Source organism: Daphnia pulicaria, chromosome 1, assembly GCF_021234035.1.
Source record: "Daphnia pulicaria isolate SC F1-1A chromosome 1, SC_F0-13Bv2, whole genome shotgun sequence".
Lineage (NCBI taxonomy): Eukaryota > Metazoa > Arthropoda > Branchiopoda > Diplostraca > Daphniidae > Daphnia > Daphnia pulicaria.
In genome coordinates, this window is record NC_060913.1 from 38,396,482 (window position 1) to 38,415,065 (window position 18,584).

Consider the following 18,584-nt stretch of genomic DNA (forward strand, 5'->3'; position numbering starts at 1 on the left):
TGGCTGCTTCTTTCGACCAGGCGGCAATCACAACGGAATCTTTTGTAATAGCAGAATCAGTTACGAAATTGAATTTCAGGGATGCTGCAGTGCAAATTAGAGCAGCATACACTCCAAACCAGCAGGAATAAATCCTATTTCTATCCACTTAATTAGTTAATTTTTTTTAAGCAGGACCTACTAAGGTAAAAGTAAACTTAAATAGAGATAGTTGAGTCAAAAAATTTGTTCTTGTTAAATGTTACTCACGTCTGTAACATCTCGGCGTGGCTTGGTTTTTTCACTTGTGCCCTGTTCCCTTGTGAACTTGTGCAAATATTGTTACGTAGTCTGAGAAAAGTAGGGATTTGTTCCTTTCGTTTTCTATGAAGTCTGATACCATGATGTTGAAGAGAATGGGACTTATTACTGCTCCTTGGGGTACTCCTTTTTCTATTAGTTCGTAGTGTGAAATTTGGTTTCCTACTCTTACGCGCATTTTGTGGTCGGTTTAGAAGTTTTTGATTCATGCTAGCATGCATCTTGTGATGCCCAGTTTAGCCATTTTATATAACAAGCCTTGCTTCCATTCTGAGTCGTATGCTTTCTCAATGTCTAGGAATACCACGACTGTAGGTTTCTTTATTCTAAATCCTATTTGGATGTCGGCTTCAAGCTGCGCTATATGATTTTACTGCATCCTCTTCTTAATCCATCTTGTTTCCTATTAATTTTTCCTTTGGTTTCTAGGTACCGTTGCAGACAATTGGCTAGAATTCTTTCCATTACTATGCTTAAGCACGACGTGAGTGACACTGGCGATAGGATCTTTCTTTACCCAGTTTCAACAAGAGTATCACCATTGATTGTTTCAACTGTATGGGTACGTATGAGTTCTTAAGTAGTAGGTTAAGTAATTGAAGAAGGTGGATTTTGTTGGGCGTTGATAGGTTCTTTAGCATTTGATTGTGGAGGTCATGTCCTACTGCTTTACATTTTGATCTCGGTAGACCCCTTGCCAACTCCTCCATTGTTATGCAGCCATTAAGGGTAGTCAGTGCGTCTTCTTGAAGTTGTCAAGTGATGTTTCTTTCAAAATGTGGGTTTATCGGGATACTTGAAGGGTGCACTTATTTGCAAAAGTAGTCTAGGAAGGTTTCTGCTTTATCTTTTGGGGATTATGTTTCCATCATCTATTTTTTGTGTGACGTCAGGTGACATATGTTCACTCCTTTTCCAATCATGCATTTAGTGAACTGCAAAAATTTGGTTTGATCTTGTGGCCCAAGTTCTGAGATAAGTTGGCCCATTGTCTTCAAGATTCCTTTTTTTAGAGCTTCTGCCTTTTTTCAATTTTTTTTTTGTCCGTCGATAGTGGCGATTTCTTCCATCTGTTTTAGGCTTCACTTTCGTTTTTTTTTAGCTGTTAACATGCTTCATTCCACCAGGTTCGTTTCAGTTCTGCTTTAGTGTTTGCTCTACTTCCTATTTTCTTAAAGCTGCTTTTATTTTTTTACCCGTTCTATTCTCTCTGTTCTTCCCCCATTTCCACCCACTCAAAGTTGTCTCCCCCTCATAAGCGCGTCTTTTTTTTTACTCTGTTTAACAGAGAAAGAGTCGCATGGGGTGGAAATGAGGAAGGAAGAAAGGAAAAAGATCTGGAAAAAAATAAAATCTGTTTTTATTCTTATGAATATACCGAATGTTTTATGTTCCTTTAGCCAGGGTTATTATTTTATTTCAGCTTTCTCTTCTCAAAAGGCAACCTCCGTATTAATCGAAGAGATGTGACAATAAATTTTTCGAAGTCTTATCAAATGTAAAGAAATCTGAATTCTATCCTCTTCCTTTTATTGGCCATTTTGTTCAAGTAAAAGAAAGCAAGCAAGCGAGTTTAACCATAAACATATATAATAAACTGCATTTTCTTCTCACGATAGTATAATTTCGTAAGAATGCACAACCCTAAAAAGCAATTCAGTGTTGTAAAGCAAATAAATAGACGCAATCATAGTTAGCAGGCAAGTCCACGAGTAGAAATATTACTCAATGTATTGGTGAATTCCATGTGGCAGAACAGCTTTTTAAAATCAATTGTAATTACTCTTTTATTTCTCGTCTGGGACTTCTGTTGAAAAAATCCACGTATTCCATTGCTACTCAAACATAACAAATTTAAAATATGTGAATGGAAAAAAAAATCCAATAATGCATACCGACATGTTTGGTGCTGGAGGTGGGACATTCAAAATGCAATTCACATTATCTCTTTTCTTTTTACATTCGAATTTGTTATACTTGAAAAAAATATTTTAGTTTACAACACATCATTTCATCATAAGACACAAGCCTAAACTATGACAAACCCTTCACAAGTGAATCTCTTTTTTACTGAAGAACATCCCACAGGGAAAAAAACATTGCCAATATAAAACATCTATTTAACATTTTTTTTTTAATAAACTTAATTTGAAATAAAAAGTACAGGAAAAAATGTCCCAAATATCAAAATAAGGACAGTCTTGCCATTCGCTCAAAATTTTTTAGCTGTGCACCGCAACCCCCCCCCCCCAAACTAGTTTGAGGTGAGGGTTGAGGCAAAACTGGTTTTAGGTGTGTGGCGCACAACGTTTTACGCTCATTTAACCACTTATTTTTCCATGGCATCTAGTGGTGAAAATTTACACATCTTGGTGAAATGACTTTGTATGAATAAAGGGTCGGGTGGAAATCAATATAAATTGAATCACTTTTTTACGCTGATTCTCATAGTATTTTTTTTTATTTTTTTAAATTTTAATTTCACCGTGTAATCTCTCTTCAAAGTTGAAATAATCTCCCCCACTTTAAGCGCACCCCACGCCATTTTTGGTGGGGGGTCCTTAATTTGTAATGGATTTGCAGATTACCTTCATCGAAATCACCTTTTTCGTGTTTACCCTTTAGTCCCTTAGAGCAAAAGAGGGTAGGCAGCATCGTAGAGAGGGGGAGAGCATGGTTGCGCTGAATAGCTGATATGTTTGAGCGGAAGATTGAGCGTTCACAGCTCAAACTTTTTCTGTGCAGCGCCCAAAATTTTGAGTGTGGGAGGTGTGCCTCACAAACGTTATTGTGCCGCTCGTGGCAAGACTGAAACACTTGCTGTAGACCTGGCCGGACTTTGCAAAACACTCCGTCTGTTTTTAGCGGCCCACCTTGTGCTCGAGCGTGAGCAGGAAGGCCACTCTCTAGACTTGCGAGACTTCCTTATGACACCTGTAGAAACGGCTTGACTTTTTGGCCCAACAGACACAGATGCGGTAGGTCTAGTCGTAAGCAATGAAGAGATCGGCGTCAAAACGTTGCGTTGCTTGTCGATGTGCCGGGCACAAAAACTACTAACGGGGCCGTGAATGGAATTGTGACCGGGGCTAAATTAGACAGCGCGAGGGACTGGAAATCGAACGAAGTCCGTGTTCTGCTGATGATAGCCGCTGCGGGACCACTTGTGTGGCTGAAAGAGCTGTTTTTTCAATTTTTTCTTTTGTCCTTCGACATTGGAGATTTTTTCCATCTGTTTTAGGCTTCGCGTGTGGAGCCGATGACAAACCGAACGGGAGGCAAACGTACAGATAAAAAATTCCTTTACAGAAAAATTGAAATATTTTTGGTGTTCCTTGACCATATCAGGGACTAAGAAATATGCGTCTTGCGAATGAAGTTTTACTATGGAATCATTACTACCGATTAAATATCTAAATTATCAAAACCCTCCATTTTAAAATGCTCATACGGGACAAAAAGATTTAAATTCCTTTAATTTAAAATAGGTCTGAATTTGCCCTTAGTCTTCTTAGGAACGATAAAAAGGTTGCAAAAAAAATTGTTGTCGGGAGCAAAAACTATCGCCAAAGAGCTTTGACCTCAGTGTCACAAATAGCCGAATTTTCTTCATTCACTGGAATTTCAGAGGACCATTTTTCTTGAAGGGAGGAAGGGGTGAATTTGATACCATAACTTGATTATATTATCTAAGACACACATTTACCATCCGTGACTGAACCAGAGCCATTACTTATGGTTGTGCGACTCAACGTTAAAAGCTTTCATAAGCTTTTGGCGTCGTCTTGAATTCCTATCAAGTATCACTGCCACCTGGTGGGTTTGTACCAATACCACGTGTCATCCGCCACCGTTTACTGCCCATTTTAATTTCTAAGTTCTAACAATACGTTTTGGGAAACTATTGCTTTACTACTTAGTCTTTATAGATTTGGCTGACTGTCTTAATTGGTTTCCTCTCAATATTTTAAAAGCTAATTAAATTTAGGTTAAATTACATTTAAAAAAGATTTTGCCTTCGCTAGGATCGAACCTACAATCTTTGAATCTATTCCTCGCCGCTCTACTCGCTTCCTATTATTAATGAATGCATTTTGCTACAATCGTTTCGTAAGATTTTGATGCTTTCGCCATTTTCTGTAATAAGTGGAGACTATCGCCGCTAGTGGCGGGACCACTTGATAGGAATTCGAGGGGGTCGGAATAGAGTTTGAAGGAGGCATGTCCGTAGAGGAGCATCAAGACGGCGCCATCTCCGAGAGAATCTTCCGCCATATGAGTCGCACAACCATAAGTAATGGCTCTGACTGAACACCAAGCGTCTAGAAATAATGAAATAAAAATGTGTCGTCCACCGACAAAAGAAACACCAGAAACAGGTGAAGAAAAATCCAAGTAGGGGAGACTGGGGTTATTTTGGACGCTATTTTTAGACTATAACTTCCAAATTAATCAACCGATTTAATTTATTTTCTTTTTTTATATTTTCTGTGCTTTTTTCTATTTCCAGTAATTTTAGGGTAATTTTAGAAGAAACGGTTTACGCTGTACCGATTTTCAAAGTTTTCAAAAAATTAAGGGAAGAGCTTGTGACATTGTGTGAATTGGGGCACTGGAGTGGGTGATGTGGGACCGCATCAGTTAAGCCTTTTAAAACACCAGGGGAAATATTAAAAAATAAAAAACTATCCGCATTCAATCATTCTATAAGTTTGAAAAGTTTTAATCTGAATCCAGCTATTTAAAAAAAAGTTTTCGTATAGCAAAAGAAACTGCTTATTTAAGATATGGGAAAATTCGAGGGGGCTTGGTTTCGGGTAATCAAATACTCAAATCGATTATCAATTAATAAGGGTGCCAAGAAATAGTGATGGCATGAAAATTAACCTTCATAAGCCTCGCCCACTGCTTTCCCATGTCAGAAATATCAGCTGTCCCAACCCACGCAACAGAACTGCCCTTTTTTAAAATGCTGTTGTGATTCCGTCCATAAATGACGTCACACGATTAGGGAGGGGGAGGGGGTAAGGCTACCGTGACGAAGTGTGACGAAGAGGGTAGGGGGGTTTCAAAAATGTGACGTCACACAATCGACACTAACGTCATCTCTTGGGAAAATACCAAGTTCATCAGACTTAGTTTCTCAAATCTTCAGTTTTCTCGAAGCTTCAATACCGAATAGTTTTTTAATACAAGCTGTATATTTTCTATGGTCTAGTCTACAAATAAAATTAAGTTCAAATTACTTTGTAACTACAAAGAAATTTAAACTTAATTTAAGCTCTTTTTGTTTTATTTTTTTCGGAGGAGGGGGTCAGCTGTTGTGACGTCATTTTATAGGGGGAGGGGGCAGACATTTGTGATGAATAGTGACGATGGGGTCAAAAGTAGTTAAAAAAAAGTGTGACGTCGTTTATGGACAGCCCCCAAAATTATGTGCAGAAAATTAACATTTTATTGCAAATGATAGAGAAATGAATAAGGAACATGTCAGTATGTTTAAAGTTTAAAATTTTTCTATAGTTTCAGAATGAAACACTAAATGGCGGCAAAATTTTTAGCGAAGAAAAAGCCGTTTTTTTTTCTTAATAAAACCTAATTTTTTCAACCAAAACGACCCAAACTTTTGCCCTCATTAGAAAACATTCATTCCCATTTGAGGTAATTTTTTGATAATTAAAAATGATATTAACTATTTTTCCTCCCTCTCTCCCATTTGACCCGCGTCCCATATCACTCCACCCTTCCTACTTGTTATTATGGTAAAAGCCTTGCTGTCTTCCTTTATGCTGCTTTGGTTGCTTCTTTCCCCATTCCAGTTGGCGCCACCCTTGCTGTGGTTATTACTGGAATTATTGATAGTGCAAGAACCGTCACCTCTTTGATCGCCCTATATATGTGAATAATTACCCTTACGGCTAGAAGAATGACTGCCACAACGTCCATTTTTTACCATTTTGAAATTCATTTCCACTTCCTGTAATAATTCCGGTAATAAATTTTTCTCCAAAGAAATAGCGGTTTTCTCGGGAATAAAAACCATTAGATCAACCACCATGCTGGAAATTTCGGAGCCACATGACGTATAGTGTTGAAGCGTCGCATCTGATTCATATGAGCAAACAAATAAAAAAAAAATATGCCCAACAAACGAGTGGCCGTTTGGGCAGGCTAACGAGCATTATTGAAATCCGTAATGGAATTCAACAAATAAATAAGTGGCTCAAAAACATATTTAATTTCTTGCTGCAGTTTCAAAAGGTTTTTCTACCGCAAATCTTTCAACTTGGGCTTCTCAGACGGGTAATCAAGTAGTAGTAAGACCTTCTTGTCTGGACTCAATGCCATGCTACATCCATCTAAGAATCAAACCTATCCCCGATTTCTTCTCCATGTACACATTGGCAGACGTTCTGTCTGTTTCAACTGGAGCACGCTTTAGAGGCGGGAATCGCAATTTGGAACGAGAAACAGACTTGAGAAGGAGACCGAGATCTCTTTTGACTACGAGAAGTGCAACTGCCATCGTGGTGATGATGACTGGCTTCTTCATGCCAACGATAGGATACTACACTCGGCAAAAAAATTGGAATGGAAAGAGCTTGATCCCTTTGGTTACCAAAGAGACCATGTAAATCAAGTTCATCACGTTGTCGTTTGCCCAATTCACTAGAAGAAGCATCAGACATAGTGAATATACTTGAACAGAGCTGAAAATAGGAAAAAGGTTATGAGGAGTAGGTATCGCCTTCCTTGAGTTGGGCGACGTGGCCAGATTTCTTCTTTTTGTATTTTTATTTAAATGAGCTGAATAAAGAAGGGTCTACACCGTCAAAGGTAGAGATCTAGTCATTTCCAGGCAAACCAGGTGGTAAAAAATTTTAATGAGCGAGGAAGAGGATAAAATGGATGATATAATGGATGATGTTACTTAATTTATTTGCTTGTCAGTATAGAATAGAGACCGGTTTAACAACACTTTCTTTAAATGACCTTTGATCAGCTTCATTTTTTCTTCGCAGTCAAACTTACCAAAGTTGAAAGGACTTCAATGGCTACATTTCTGGAAATTTCTGAGTTTCCTTGAACTCCATCTTCGCAGTCCTTCCACTTACAATTTTGGTAGATTGGACTGCGAAGATCATTAGAAGAAAGTTTTTTATTTCATTTTTCTGTTCAATCGAAAAACGGAAACCAATTTTAGCCCGAGCAGAAAACAACACATTAATTTTCAACATTTTAGCTTCAATTGTTACCGTTGTCAAAAAGGAATGGAGCGATTTAAAATCGGAAACCAATATTTAGCCCGAGCAGAAAACAGCACATTAATTTTTAAGTGTTCTTTTGACATACATGGGTTTTGGATGGGACTCGATGATTATTCTCGTTTCTCCAGATTGTGAAACATTAGCCTTGCATGGAGTCTTCTTTGGGTAGTTATGACGCCACATAACTGTTCCATATGTTCGACATTCCAAATGCATATTAGCCCTTTACAATTGTTTACATTCAAAGACAATTTGAATTCGAACAGTTGACGGAGAAATTCCCAGATTGGAAAAAATTGCTTACATTTCTGTAATTTTGCCGCATCGATAAATGGTGATTTGCTTAAATGATAATTTCCTGAATTCACATATTTTCGCAAGGAAGAAGTTATTCTGCTCTTCCTAACCACTTTTAAAACCTTATGTGTTATAAAGAAAGTATAAAATGAATGTAGGCTAATAAAATAAATGGTACAGCAGCTAGAAAAAAATTTAAGTACAGATTTCTCAGTCGTTTTGTTGATGGGTCGTTCCACAATATTTTGGATGGCAGCTTCTTGGTAAACAAATAGTTAATAGTTCCGATCCCATTCCGTTACCAAGTGATACATACTGCCAAAATTGCCAATGGTCTCGTTGAACATGTCAAGTCAGATTCAGCACGTTGAGATCGTTTTTCTTAACGTTAAAAACTCCTGCAGGAATTCTCTTCAAGAACTACTTTTAACAACAACATTTTTAATTCCCATCAATTTAGAGTGGATGAGAGAAAATACGTTCTTTACTATCTTCGACAATAGACAAGCAAGCCGTTGTTAGATTCATTCCGTCCAATAGCAAAACTCTTCTGTACTTGAAAAGTCAACACATCATTACATTTAAAATTGAAACACAAAAAGGAGTAGAAAACTTTTCAAACAACAACCCAATTGAAAGAAAGAAAAAAACAATGACTTTTCAGTATCATAAAAAGGAAATGTTACTGTAATGCTGTTCCGCTAGGAGGCAGCGTGTGGGATGCATTCGCAAATTAGACAGTGTACGCGTCATGCAACTGGACTATGATACCAAAAGAAATTAAATAAAAAAATTTTCGAAAATAAAAAATAAAATAATAATAATAATAATAATAATAATGTAATACATATTTAACGTGCACTTTTACAAATAATATGGACAAAGGCACGGCGATGACTTGGGGAAGAGGAAGCATATAAATTTCAGTTTTCGAAAGCAACGTTTGATATTCTTCGATTTGATATTTGGTACAACAAGCTCAGGACGGGAGGACAAACGACGAAGAGAACTGGGTGGCTCGTAGTGCGTGACAAGGGAAGTCAAATAGCTTGGTGCAGTACCATTTAGGCAATTAAACATAAGCAACGATATCTTGAAATCAATGCGTTGGCGGAAGGGAAGCCAATGAAGGGATTTAAGATACGGAGTGATGTGGTCACGTCTTTTGCAGCCAGTCGCGAGTCGAGCAGCCCAGTTTTGAACCTTTTGAAGCACACATAGCTTTGATTCAGGACAACCGACCAGAAGAGAGTTGTTGCAGTCAAGAGTAGAGAGAACGAATGCATGGAGTAGTTGAGCCAGGGCAGGTTTCGACAGAAATCTCTTCATCCGGGAAATACGGCTGAGGTGAAATAGAGCCTTCTTCCGGGTGGCCAAAATTTGGGCTTCCATAGATAGCTGAAAGTCAAGCCCAGCACCAAGGTAGTGGACCAAAGTAGACGGGAGAACTGGAGAAGAAACTACCATTAGCGGCATGCTAATATGCTTTACTCGTGATGAGTCGGAGAAAACGAGAAGACAGTCTGTCTTTGCTTCGTTCAGCTTCAGTTTGTTTGTCGTCATCCATTCCTTTGTCTCAGCAATGCACCGTGATAACGCAGCAAAAGCAACTTTCTGAGAGGAGCCGTCAGAGTTCAGTACAAAGCGAACCATGTGTTTGGTATCATCTGCATAGAAATGAACCGGGACGTCATGTTGATTGGCAATGTCGCAAACTGGTGCAGTATACAGGATGTAAAGAATAACAAAATGAGAAAGTAATAAAACGAAAACATTAAATTGTACCATTTTATACAAAAAGCTACATTGTAGCCTAGGCTTAAAACGACTGTGTACATTTTTATTCACACACTTTAACTTAATTTTGAAGCAGCCGAAAAAATGTCGTAATGGCTTTAATGTTATATATCCGTGGAAATCTATCATCAATATAGAGTACATTACTTATGCTTCAAGCATGAGTACATAAGTAAAATATTTACAAATCCAATGAAAATAATGAAGAATATAAATATGCCAGAATCTGTTCACTATTGAAAAAAACTAATTGTGTATTGGTAAGCAAGCCCAATTACGATGCGAGAGGTTGGGCTGGATCCTTACTGGTATCATTCGTGATAATCCACGAATACTTACATGAACACTCGGAGAAACACTTATGAAATTCTGTAAACCGATGTTTTATTGGTCAAAAGCGGTTTTTTTATATAGGATCTCGTAACTAACAATCTTGACACCCGTTCTTCTTATTTCCGTTGTCGCTACTTTTGGTCTGCTTTCACCGTTGCCTGGTTTTTCTATCCTTTTTGGAACTTGTGTGCCACATTTCCGACTAGCTGAAAGCCGATAACGCGATTACTCCGGACGCTGATCTGAAATATAACAGAGTTTAGCGGTGGGTCGGATTAACACAGAATGGGCCGTTTTAACTGTCACTTTGTGTACGACTCTGTCGTCACTCGGATGGACAGCCACAATCGAGCCCATTAATCACTCTCCCGCTTGTTATTCTCGTCCATTATTAGAACCTTTTCGACGACCAAATGAGGACGAACTGATTTTTCATATTTCTTGTGCTCGATGAGACTGGGAAGATACTCTCTCATCCATCGTCGCCAGAATTGGTCGAAGATAAACTTGACCTGCTTCCAGCGACACCTAGTTAGTCCGTCAAATGCTTATTCTCGATCAGGTGCGCGATGAAGATGCGGTCCACCAAGCATAAAATGATTCGGGGTCAGCGGCTCGGGTTCATTTGGGTCCGTTTGAACATGGGTGAGGGGTCGGCAGTTTCAGAGCGACGCCAATTTGGCAAACACGGTTCGCAATACTTCATCATTGACTGAGTGGGTCTCGAGAATGGCACGCAATGCTGCCTTTCTGGAGCCAATTAGCCACTCCTAAACTCAGTCGTAGTGCGAGCCGGTTGATAGCGAGTATCGGTATTCAATTCCGCGGTCCACCATTTCTCCTGAGACGCGAATAGAGTTTAAATTTTTAATTCCTTCAGCGAGCTCCTTGCCGCCTGCCTTTATATTCGTTCCGTTATCTGAATATACGAAAGCTGGACTGCCGCGGAGGGAAATGAACCGGCGAAAGGCCATGATGAAGGAATTAGCGTCCATTGAGTCAAGAACCTCCAGGTGCACCATAAGAGAAGAAAGGCTAGTGAGAAGAATGCCATATACTTTGAATGATCTCCTTCCAACTACAACTTGGAATGGTCAAAAAAAATCGAGACCGACATTTGTAAACACACGCAGAAAGGCCCTTCTTCGGTTCCATTTTCGTTGCTTTGGGCAGCGAATGTAAGCGTTTGCACTTTTTCTTCGTGTCCTACGGATGGCTCTGCGGCCTTGTGGGAGATAATATTGTTTGCGCAAGATGCTCAATATATGCTCAACGCCAGAGTGCCACACTATTTGGTGACAATCTTCTATGATTTACTTGGTCAGCGGGTGTTCTAGTGCCATTATAATCAGTTTACGAGTACACGCCGGGAGTTCGGCGTGCTCTAACCTTCCGTCCAATTTCATTATTAAGCCACATTCTGGATTGATGTGCGGGCCAATATGCCGTAGTACTGAATCTCGAGGAATCTGGCTTCCGTCAAGGAGGGCCTTGCTTTCGCCCTCAAACACTTCACTTTGAGATACTTGTATGCACACACGAAGGGCCTTTGCAAGCTCTCCAACAAAGGAACTCGGCTCCACTTGCTAAGCCGGATCGTGTCGCACCAACTTGTTTCAGAAGGATTAGTTTAATAATGCTTTTAGTAAAATGAGCGGAGCCCCCCCCCCCCTTATGGTTCAACGTGGAGACTGGAAACCATCTCTCAATGCCAATGCCTTAATTCACTATTCACCTATAGTTTTGGCACCTCCCTTTTTTATTTTGCAATGTTGTAAGCAAAAATCAGACAGAATAAAAAGACAAATTAAAAAATTAATAAAGCTGAATTCGAGGTGAATTGTATTTTACCTAAATTGAATTTAACAAAACCCATTTGCGTGAATTTAATTCACTTCAGCTGAATAAAATCTGAATTTTATTTTTGCGCCAAAATGCGCGATTAGTTTATTAAAAACAGATCAGTTAACAGGGAAATTTGCGCGATGAATCGGGTAATTAAATATTTCAGATTAAAGAAAAGAATATTTTATAACCAATAAAATTATATTAAGATATTTGTGATAGCATGGAGAGATGAATGTACAAATATTATAATATTATGATGTACAAGAAGTTAAGAATAAAAAAAGAAACAGAAAAATACACTGCGGGAAACTGGTGGGAAATTGCTGACCGGCACAATGAATTTTATTCTGCTTTTGTGAAGAGAGATGGCGCTACGTACCAGACTTCGGCGCATTTGTCTACAAATGTTTTGTATGTTTAATGGATAATTATTTCACCAAAAGAAGAAATCTCATTTTAACAAATTCCAATTGCTTATATGATTTTAAATAGCATCAACAAAAGAAACGAAAGAACTATAACAGTTTGGACTCAGTGCTAGTTGCGTGGTCAATTTTCGTAGTGTAGTCCAGTGACGTTTCAGTAGCGAAGGGCGGGGCTAAAGATTGTCTTCTGCGTCGTTCGTTTTTCGTTTCGTTTTTACCCCACCGCTTGTCCGCCATCTTGGCACGAGCAAAACTTAACAGCAGATTGCTGGAAGAAACTGTGTGATTATTTCCTCTTTGGAGAGTGCTTCGACAAGAAACAACAATATGGCTATGTGTTAGATAAGATGCTGTGTTAATTAGTGCGGGGTAGGACCCTCTTAGCCCTACGTCGGGCTAGAATTTCAACAAATTTCTTGATCGGCTCAGCAGACTACCGGGCTCTTCAAGATGAGCACGACGAAGTTATCGTTTCGTGCCAGGGCTTTGGATGCCGCCAAGCCTATGGCCGTTTTCATGGCCCATGAACTGCCAGATTTACCGGATTTTACGATTATCAATCGTGCAGTCCCTCAAATGCCAACTGGCATGGAAAAGGAAGAAGAAACGGTAATTATTGCATTTGGCGTAATCGAAAAAAATTTCAGGAAAGATGGCGGAAAACGGAACTGCCGCCATATTGGATGCTTCCTTAGGTTTGGCGCCAATTTCAACTGAAGCAATTTTTGAAATTCGAAACCACAAATTCTTTAAAATATTCCTAGTTGGGAAATCAAATGTGTTGGGAAACTTTTGTTTACTTTTGCTTTAGTCTTCATGTTAATGTGTATGTAAACAGTAAATAAGTAGCACACCTCTAATTTATGTTTTGTCACAGGAACATCATCTGCAACGTGCCATTGTCACTGGCTTGATAATTCCCACTCCAGAAGTGTTCCAGGTTGATGAAGCAGGCTGCTACAGTAGATGTTATCCAGGAGAATGGAAAGTGCCAAGAAATCTTATTCATATGCAACGTATGTATATCATCCAAACTGATCAAATGTACCTGATAATGATGCTAGAGTTTCCATTTCTGACAGCATTTACAATGGAACAAGACATTCCAGACTACGACATGGATTCGGATGACGAAAAGTGGATTAATTCTCAAGCAGGAAAATTGGACATTACTCCTTTACAGGTATGGTGAAGACCAGAAAATAAACAAATATGTCCTTTCATTTTTTTTTTAATCTGACCCTAATTTAATGTTCCATTTACAGTTTGAAGAAATGATGGATAGATTGGAAAAAAACTCTGGTCAAACTGTAGTTACCCTCAATGAGGCAAAATCATTATTGAAACAAGATAATGATTACATAATTGCAGTGTACGATTATTGGCTAAACAAACGTCTAAAGATGGCAAGTTTCTCTCTTTGTCTACTTTTCTTGAGAATGCCATTTTATTAAATATTTGTCTATATTTCACCTGACCGTTTAGCTCAATCCGTTGATTCCACAAGTGAAGACGGAAAAATTCGGTGGAACCGGTTCCAGTGGCAATCCGTATATCGCCTTTAGGCGCCGAACCGAAAAGATGCAAACCCGTAAACATCGGAAAAATGATGAGGCTTCCTACGAAAAAATGTTGAAGTTGAGGAGAGACCTGAGTCGTGCGTTGTCCCTTTTGGATATGATTAAGAAACGCGAAAAGTTCAAGCGAGAAGTAGTCCACTTCGGAATCGAAGTGTACGAGAAACGATATCAGCTCTCTGATTACTCTGGACATGTCATCAATGAATTAACCTCCCAAGTTAAGCAGCAGCCTCGCCCCAACTCGGCGCCATTGTCGACCATCCAGAGCTCCAACGTTTGGGCCAACGCCATTCCTCCTTTGACTGGAAACCTTCCGTCTATACAGAGTAACAGAGGACGATCTTACAAAGTGAGGAGTTGTAGAAAACAAATATTTCGTGGATAACAACTAAATCAGTTTTATACATTTTCAAGGATGAGCTGCTTATTCGAAAAGAACGCCGAAACTACCGGAAACGACGGCACAAGACTTCGACGACTCGTGGGGGACTTACGTCAGTCGGAGTTCCCGCACCAACAGCGTCAACAATATCAGCATCGGTTGCGTCGTCCACTCGTGGAATGAGTTGTTTCAGTGATGGACCTTCTGCCAGTTCGGAAGATGAAGTAGAGAGCGCCGTCGTCGCCTCTCACAGTGATGCCGACGAAGCAGAATCTGATATTGAGAAACAAGGCCCGTTTACATTTCGGCGGAAACTACATTGCAATTACTTGGCTGTAAGTTTGGCATAATATTTTGTTTTAATGTCCATTGGTTGAATTCCCAAATTTTAAAATTTTGTTTTCTGTCTGTGTTAATGTAGCCTACCCAAGTGTCGAGTCCGTATCCATGCTACGGCCCAGAAGACGGTGGCTTGGCTGACAAGCGATTCCGCTTTTGTTTAACTTCGCTCGCGACACCTCAGCCTCGTTGCATAGGGTTAACTCGAAGGCGAATGGGACGTGGAGGAAGGTTCGTACTTTTACCTGTGATGTTCCATTTGAAGAGTTGGAACCTAATTATTAACATTCATTTGTTTCTAGAGTGGTTCTTGATCGAACTTATTCCCCGTTGGAAGCTGCTTGGGGTAGTGTCGGCGATATGCCCAGTCCTCCAACTGCTTCTGAAGACTTGAAGGAAGACATTCGAACCAATTGGAGACATTTTAGACCAAGTTCACCTGCTGAGCAACAGATGGAGTCGAATTGTGTCGAACCCCCCAATAGCAATGCTGTTGGTTCTGTTGATGTCAGTGCGGATGACAACATCGATCATTACCAAAGTGTCGATTCTCAGACTCTCGACAGTTTGTTTTTCGATGCGGGTCTTGATGGCTTCAGGGTGCCGCCAATTGAATACAGTCCGCCGTGTGTTACCAATTCAAATTTCAACGTCATTGGCGATTCGACGACACCTTCGGTTGGCAAAATGGATCTGGACTGGTGGAATTATTTCGATTCCGTCGAGCCAGAGGATGCCGCAAACGATACCAGTCCGCAGGAAGTGAACGGCCAGAAATCGTACACTTCGCTTCACATGAACGGAGTGGGATCACCTTCGACTGCGACCGATTCACCGTTCTGGAAAATTCCCAAGAGTGCTACCCTGCCTAACAACGATTGGTGAATAATTGACGATTTTTCGTAAATTTTAGTCCTAATTTTTATTTATTTTTTATTGCATCAACAGTTCCATGGTCAACCCGTGCTTGGGCGATTTACACACTGCTGAAGACAAGGACCAAAATAATCAAACGGTGGTTGATTTTCTCTTGATCGACTCTACGTTTGCTATGGAAGTCACGTGACTTGCATCTGATCCTGGCGGAAAATTCAATCCTGTTTCTCTCATCCCATTTCTTTTTTCTTTGTGTCATTGTAGATTGTTCACATCGCCAATGTTTATTATTCATTTTTTACTCAGGGATAGTCTTCAGTTACTTATCCGTATTCTCTATGAGAGTTCGCTTATGTAGAAAGCGTCATGTGTACATTTCTCATTCTAACAGTAACGTGCTCCATTTTTTTTCCTCTCTCGCGTAAATGTTCGTTTATTTAAAGGGAAACCGATCACGATCCGACTTGTAAAGCCAAGTTCGTGCAGGTTCGATGAGAAAGCAACAAAAAAAAACAGGGCCTTTTCGGTGGCGGATCAACCAGCAAAGTTGGTCTCTCACCTCATTGGCATCGGATGGTGTGTGCGTGCGTGTGTGTAAGCCAGTAGGGATTTCGTCATTTTCTTTTTTGGCCGTGAATTTATCTTGTTTTTTTGCAGCCACTTTTCATTGCTTTCCGTGGAAGCATGTCGGCTTGCCAGCTGGTTCTCAGTGCGACCACGCTGGTGTCAAGTTTAACCGACCAACGCGTCAATTGGTCCTCATTTGTTTGTCGGCAATCGAGTTGAGACTTGATGAAATGTTCCATTTTAATTTGGAAAGAAACCCCCCTCCGTGCGAAATGCTGGAGCCTCTTGTAAAGTACAGCCTCGACAACAAGGCTGAGTGTGATAATTTGGCTCCAAGAAAAATTTTGCTTTTTTTCCGCAGTAAAAAAAAAATTCTCCCACCCCCCCAACCCCACACCTCCCCCTAATCTATCTCCGATTCGTTTTGTGTAAGCTGCAGCACCGTCGTCATCGAAATGGGCTTGAAAACAAACAACAAAAAAACAAGATGTTTCTGAAAAGCGAAAATTTTCGTGAATGTACAGTGTCGTTCGTGTGCGTGTAAATACATGTATTTTGTTGAAAAATCTGGTTGGATGTCTCGATTTATTCAAAATTGTCTCTTCTTCCCTGTCATTTGAGCAACCGCGTATTATTCGGGTTATCGCATTACTTGGTAATGATCAATACTCTCATTGCACACACCTGTGTACTGCTGTTCTAACTGTCACTCAACTCTTATCAATATATTTTTGTTGATTCAATCGAGTTGGTATAGTTTTGATATCAGGTTTGGTTTTCTTCTTTCACTCTTATTATGCAGGATTTCTTATTAGCTGTGTGTGAGAAAATGGTGCGGTGATTAGGATGTCGAATATAACCATTTAGGGTTATCTGACGGAACAAAAAGGAAAAAAAGTCGACGAGCGAAAAATCGAAATGACGCTGATACCCAAGATAGTCATTGCTCACCGTTGAGATAGTAGACATTCCTGGCATTCTCGCCGAGTGTTTCTAGCATTCCAACCACATGGTTTGTTCTTTTTCATACATGCTGATTCCTATATCCTCCGTAACTTTTCGTCAAGGCCATTCGAGATCTTGGCGCCATCAGCTTGTTGCAAACGCATGCATTCAGAAGGCGTAACGGTCTGTAACCCAAGGTTGCCTGAGATTCCTCGATGGAATTTATTTTTTATTTATTTTTTCGTTTTTTCTTCAGCTTTTTGCGTGCAAAGTCCCAACTGTCCGCACACTATATTCATTACTTGCACGTTTGTTTCATCACACAAATTTGATGTGGTTCCATCTTGCAGGGTTCGTTCAATTACTATTAAGTTTTAATTGAGACTATGTGTAGTAGTATGAGCAAGGAAGATGGAATAGAAACCGACGTATTAGTCAAATTAGTTTGTTATTGGCTCATCACTAAACAGCGATATGATACAGTTGATTTTCATTTGACAGTTTTATTATTTCCAAAAGTGGGCTGATAAAAAAAGGACTTGGAATTGATGATAATGTCACATGGTCCGTATAAGTTGTGAATTCTCAAAATGTTCAATTTAGAACAATCTAGTATAACTATTACTTTGTGGCTCCCCCTCCTCCTCTCGTGAGTAATTTTAATTTGCGAGTATGACTTGCTACGGGGGGAATTCTTTTCTCCTTCCAACGCCTTTTAAGGTAATTCTCGCGACGCCAATTCCAGCATGCCAGCGCGGGGGGCTACTGCTGTAATACTGCCTGCCTGCCTGCGATGCACCAGGAGAGGCAGAGGTGGCGCCGGATGCCAAACATTTTTTCACCTGGAGCTGTGTAACGCCGCATTCCTCGGCGACTGAGTCACGAATAATCTACGACAATTCAGAGAGCGTCCATTGCAGTCAATCGAAAGTCCCCTCCTCTTTCGGCTAACTGCAGCTAATGCAGCCAGCCGGCAGCAGTGCTGACTGCTATAGTGCTAGCTGAGAGAGCTTTCGCGCAGAAATGCGGAAGTGTGTGGTGCATTCAGAGGAAGGCATCAGCCTTTCAAGGTCGCATTCGTAAAGCCACTTGAACCCACGAGTAGTATAGGCGAGCGTGTATACTGTACACACACACACAGCACAGGAGAGCTGCTGCTGCCGTGTTGTTGGTCTTCTTATGATTCTCTCTCTGGATGCCATTTCGTCGCACCGTCCAATCAGCTGTAGGGCTAGCCCTCACATTCCTGAAATTCCTCGGGAAATCCCGTACCGGACTGGACTGCCTTGTTGAATATATGACAAGACGAATCCTTTAGCCAAGGACAGCAGCAGCGTTTATTTCTTGCATCTCGTCTCCACCATTCTTTGGCTATATCCTTGCTTCTTTCTATTTTCCTTTTTTTACCTTTTTTACTTTTTTTTTTTTTTTTTGCACAACGTGCTTGTTCGAGATACTCTCTCACCTCACGTTGTTGTCTAATACAGGCATCAGAGTTGGCTCTTGTCTCAAATGCCGACTAGCATTCGACCGCGACGTTCTTTCCCAGTTTCGCTCAATCGCTTATTTCCCTCCAACTGGCTACTACTACTTGACTACTACTACTCTGTCTATAGCGGTGCGTACA

The 18,584-nt window shown here is 40.1% G+C and overlaps 1 protein-coding gene across 1 annotated transcript; it reads left to right on the plus strand.

Moving 5' to 3' along the window:
• Nucleotides 1–12,429: 12,429 nt before the first annotated feature.
• LOC124321252 (enhancer of polycomb homolog 1-like) lies at nt 12,430–15,860 on the plus strand. Its single transcript, XM_046784160.1, has 9 exons — nt 12,430–12,877; nt 13,146–13,284; nt 13,351–13,451; nt 13,534–13,674; nt 13,754–14,197; nt 14,263–14,565; nt 14,652–14,800; nt 14,872–15,450; nt 15,518–15,860. The coding sequence occupies exons 1-9, from the start codon at nt 12,719–12,721 to the stop codon at nt 15,633–15,635; spliced, it is 2,133 nt and encodes a 710-aa protein (XP_046640116.1). The 5' UTR covers nt 12,430–12,718; the 3' UTR covers nt 15,636–15,860.
• The last annotated feature ends 2,724 nt before the right edge of the window (nt 15,861–18,584 follow it).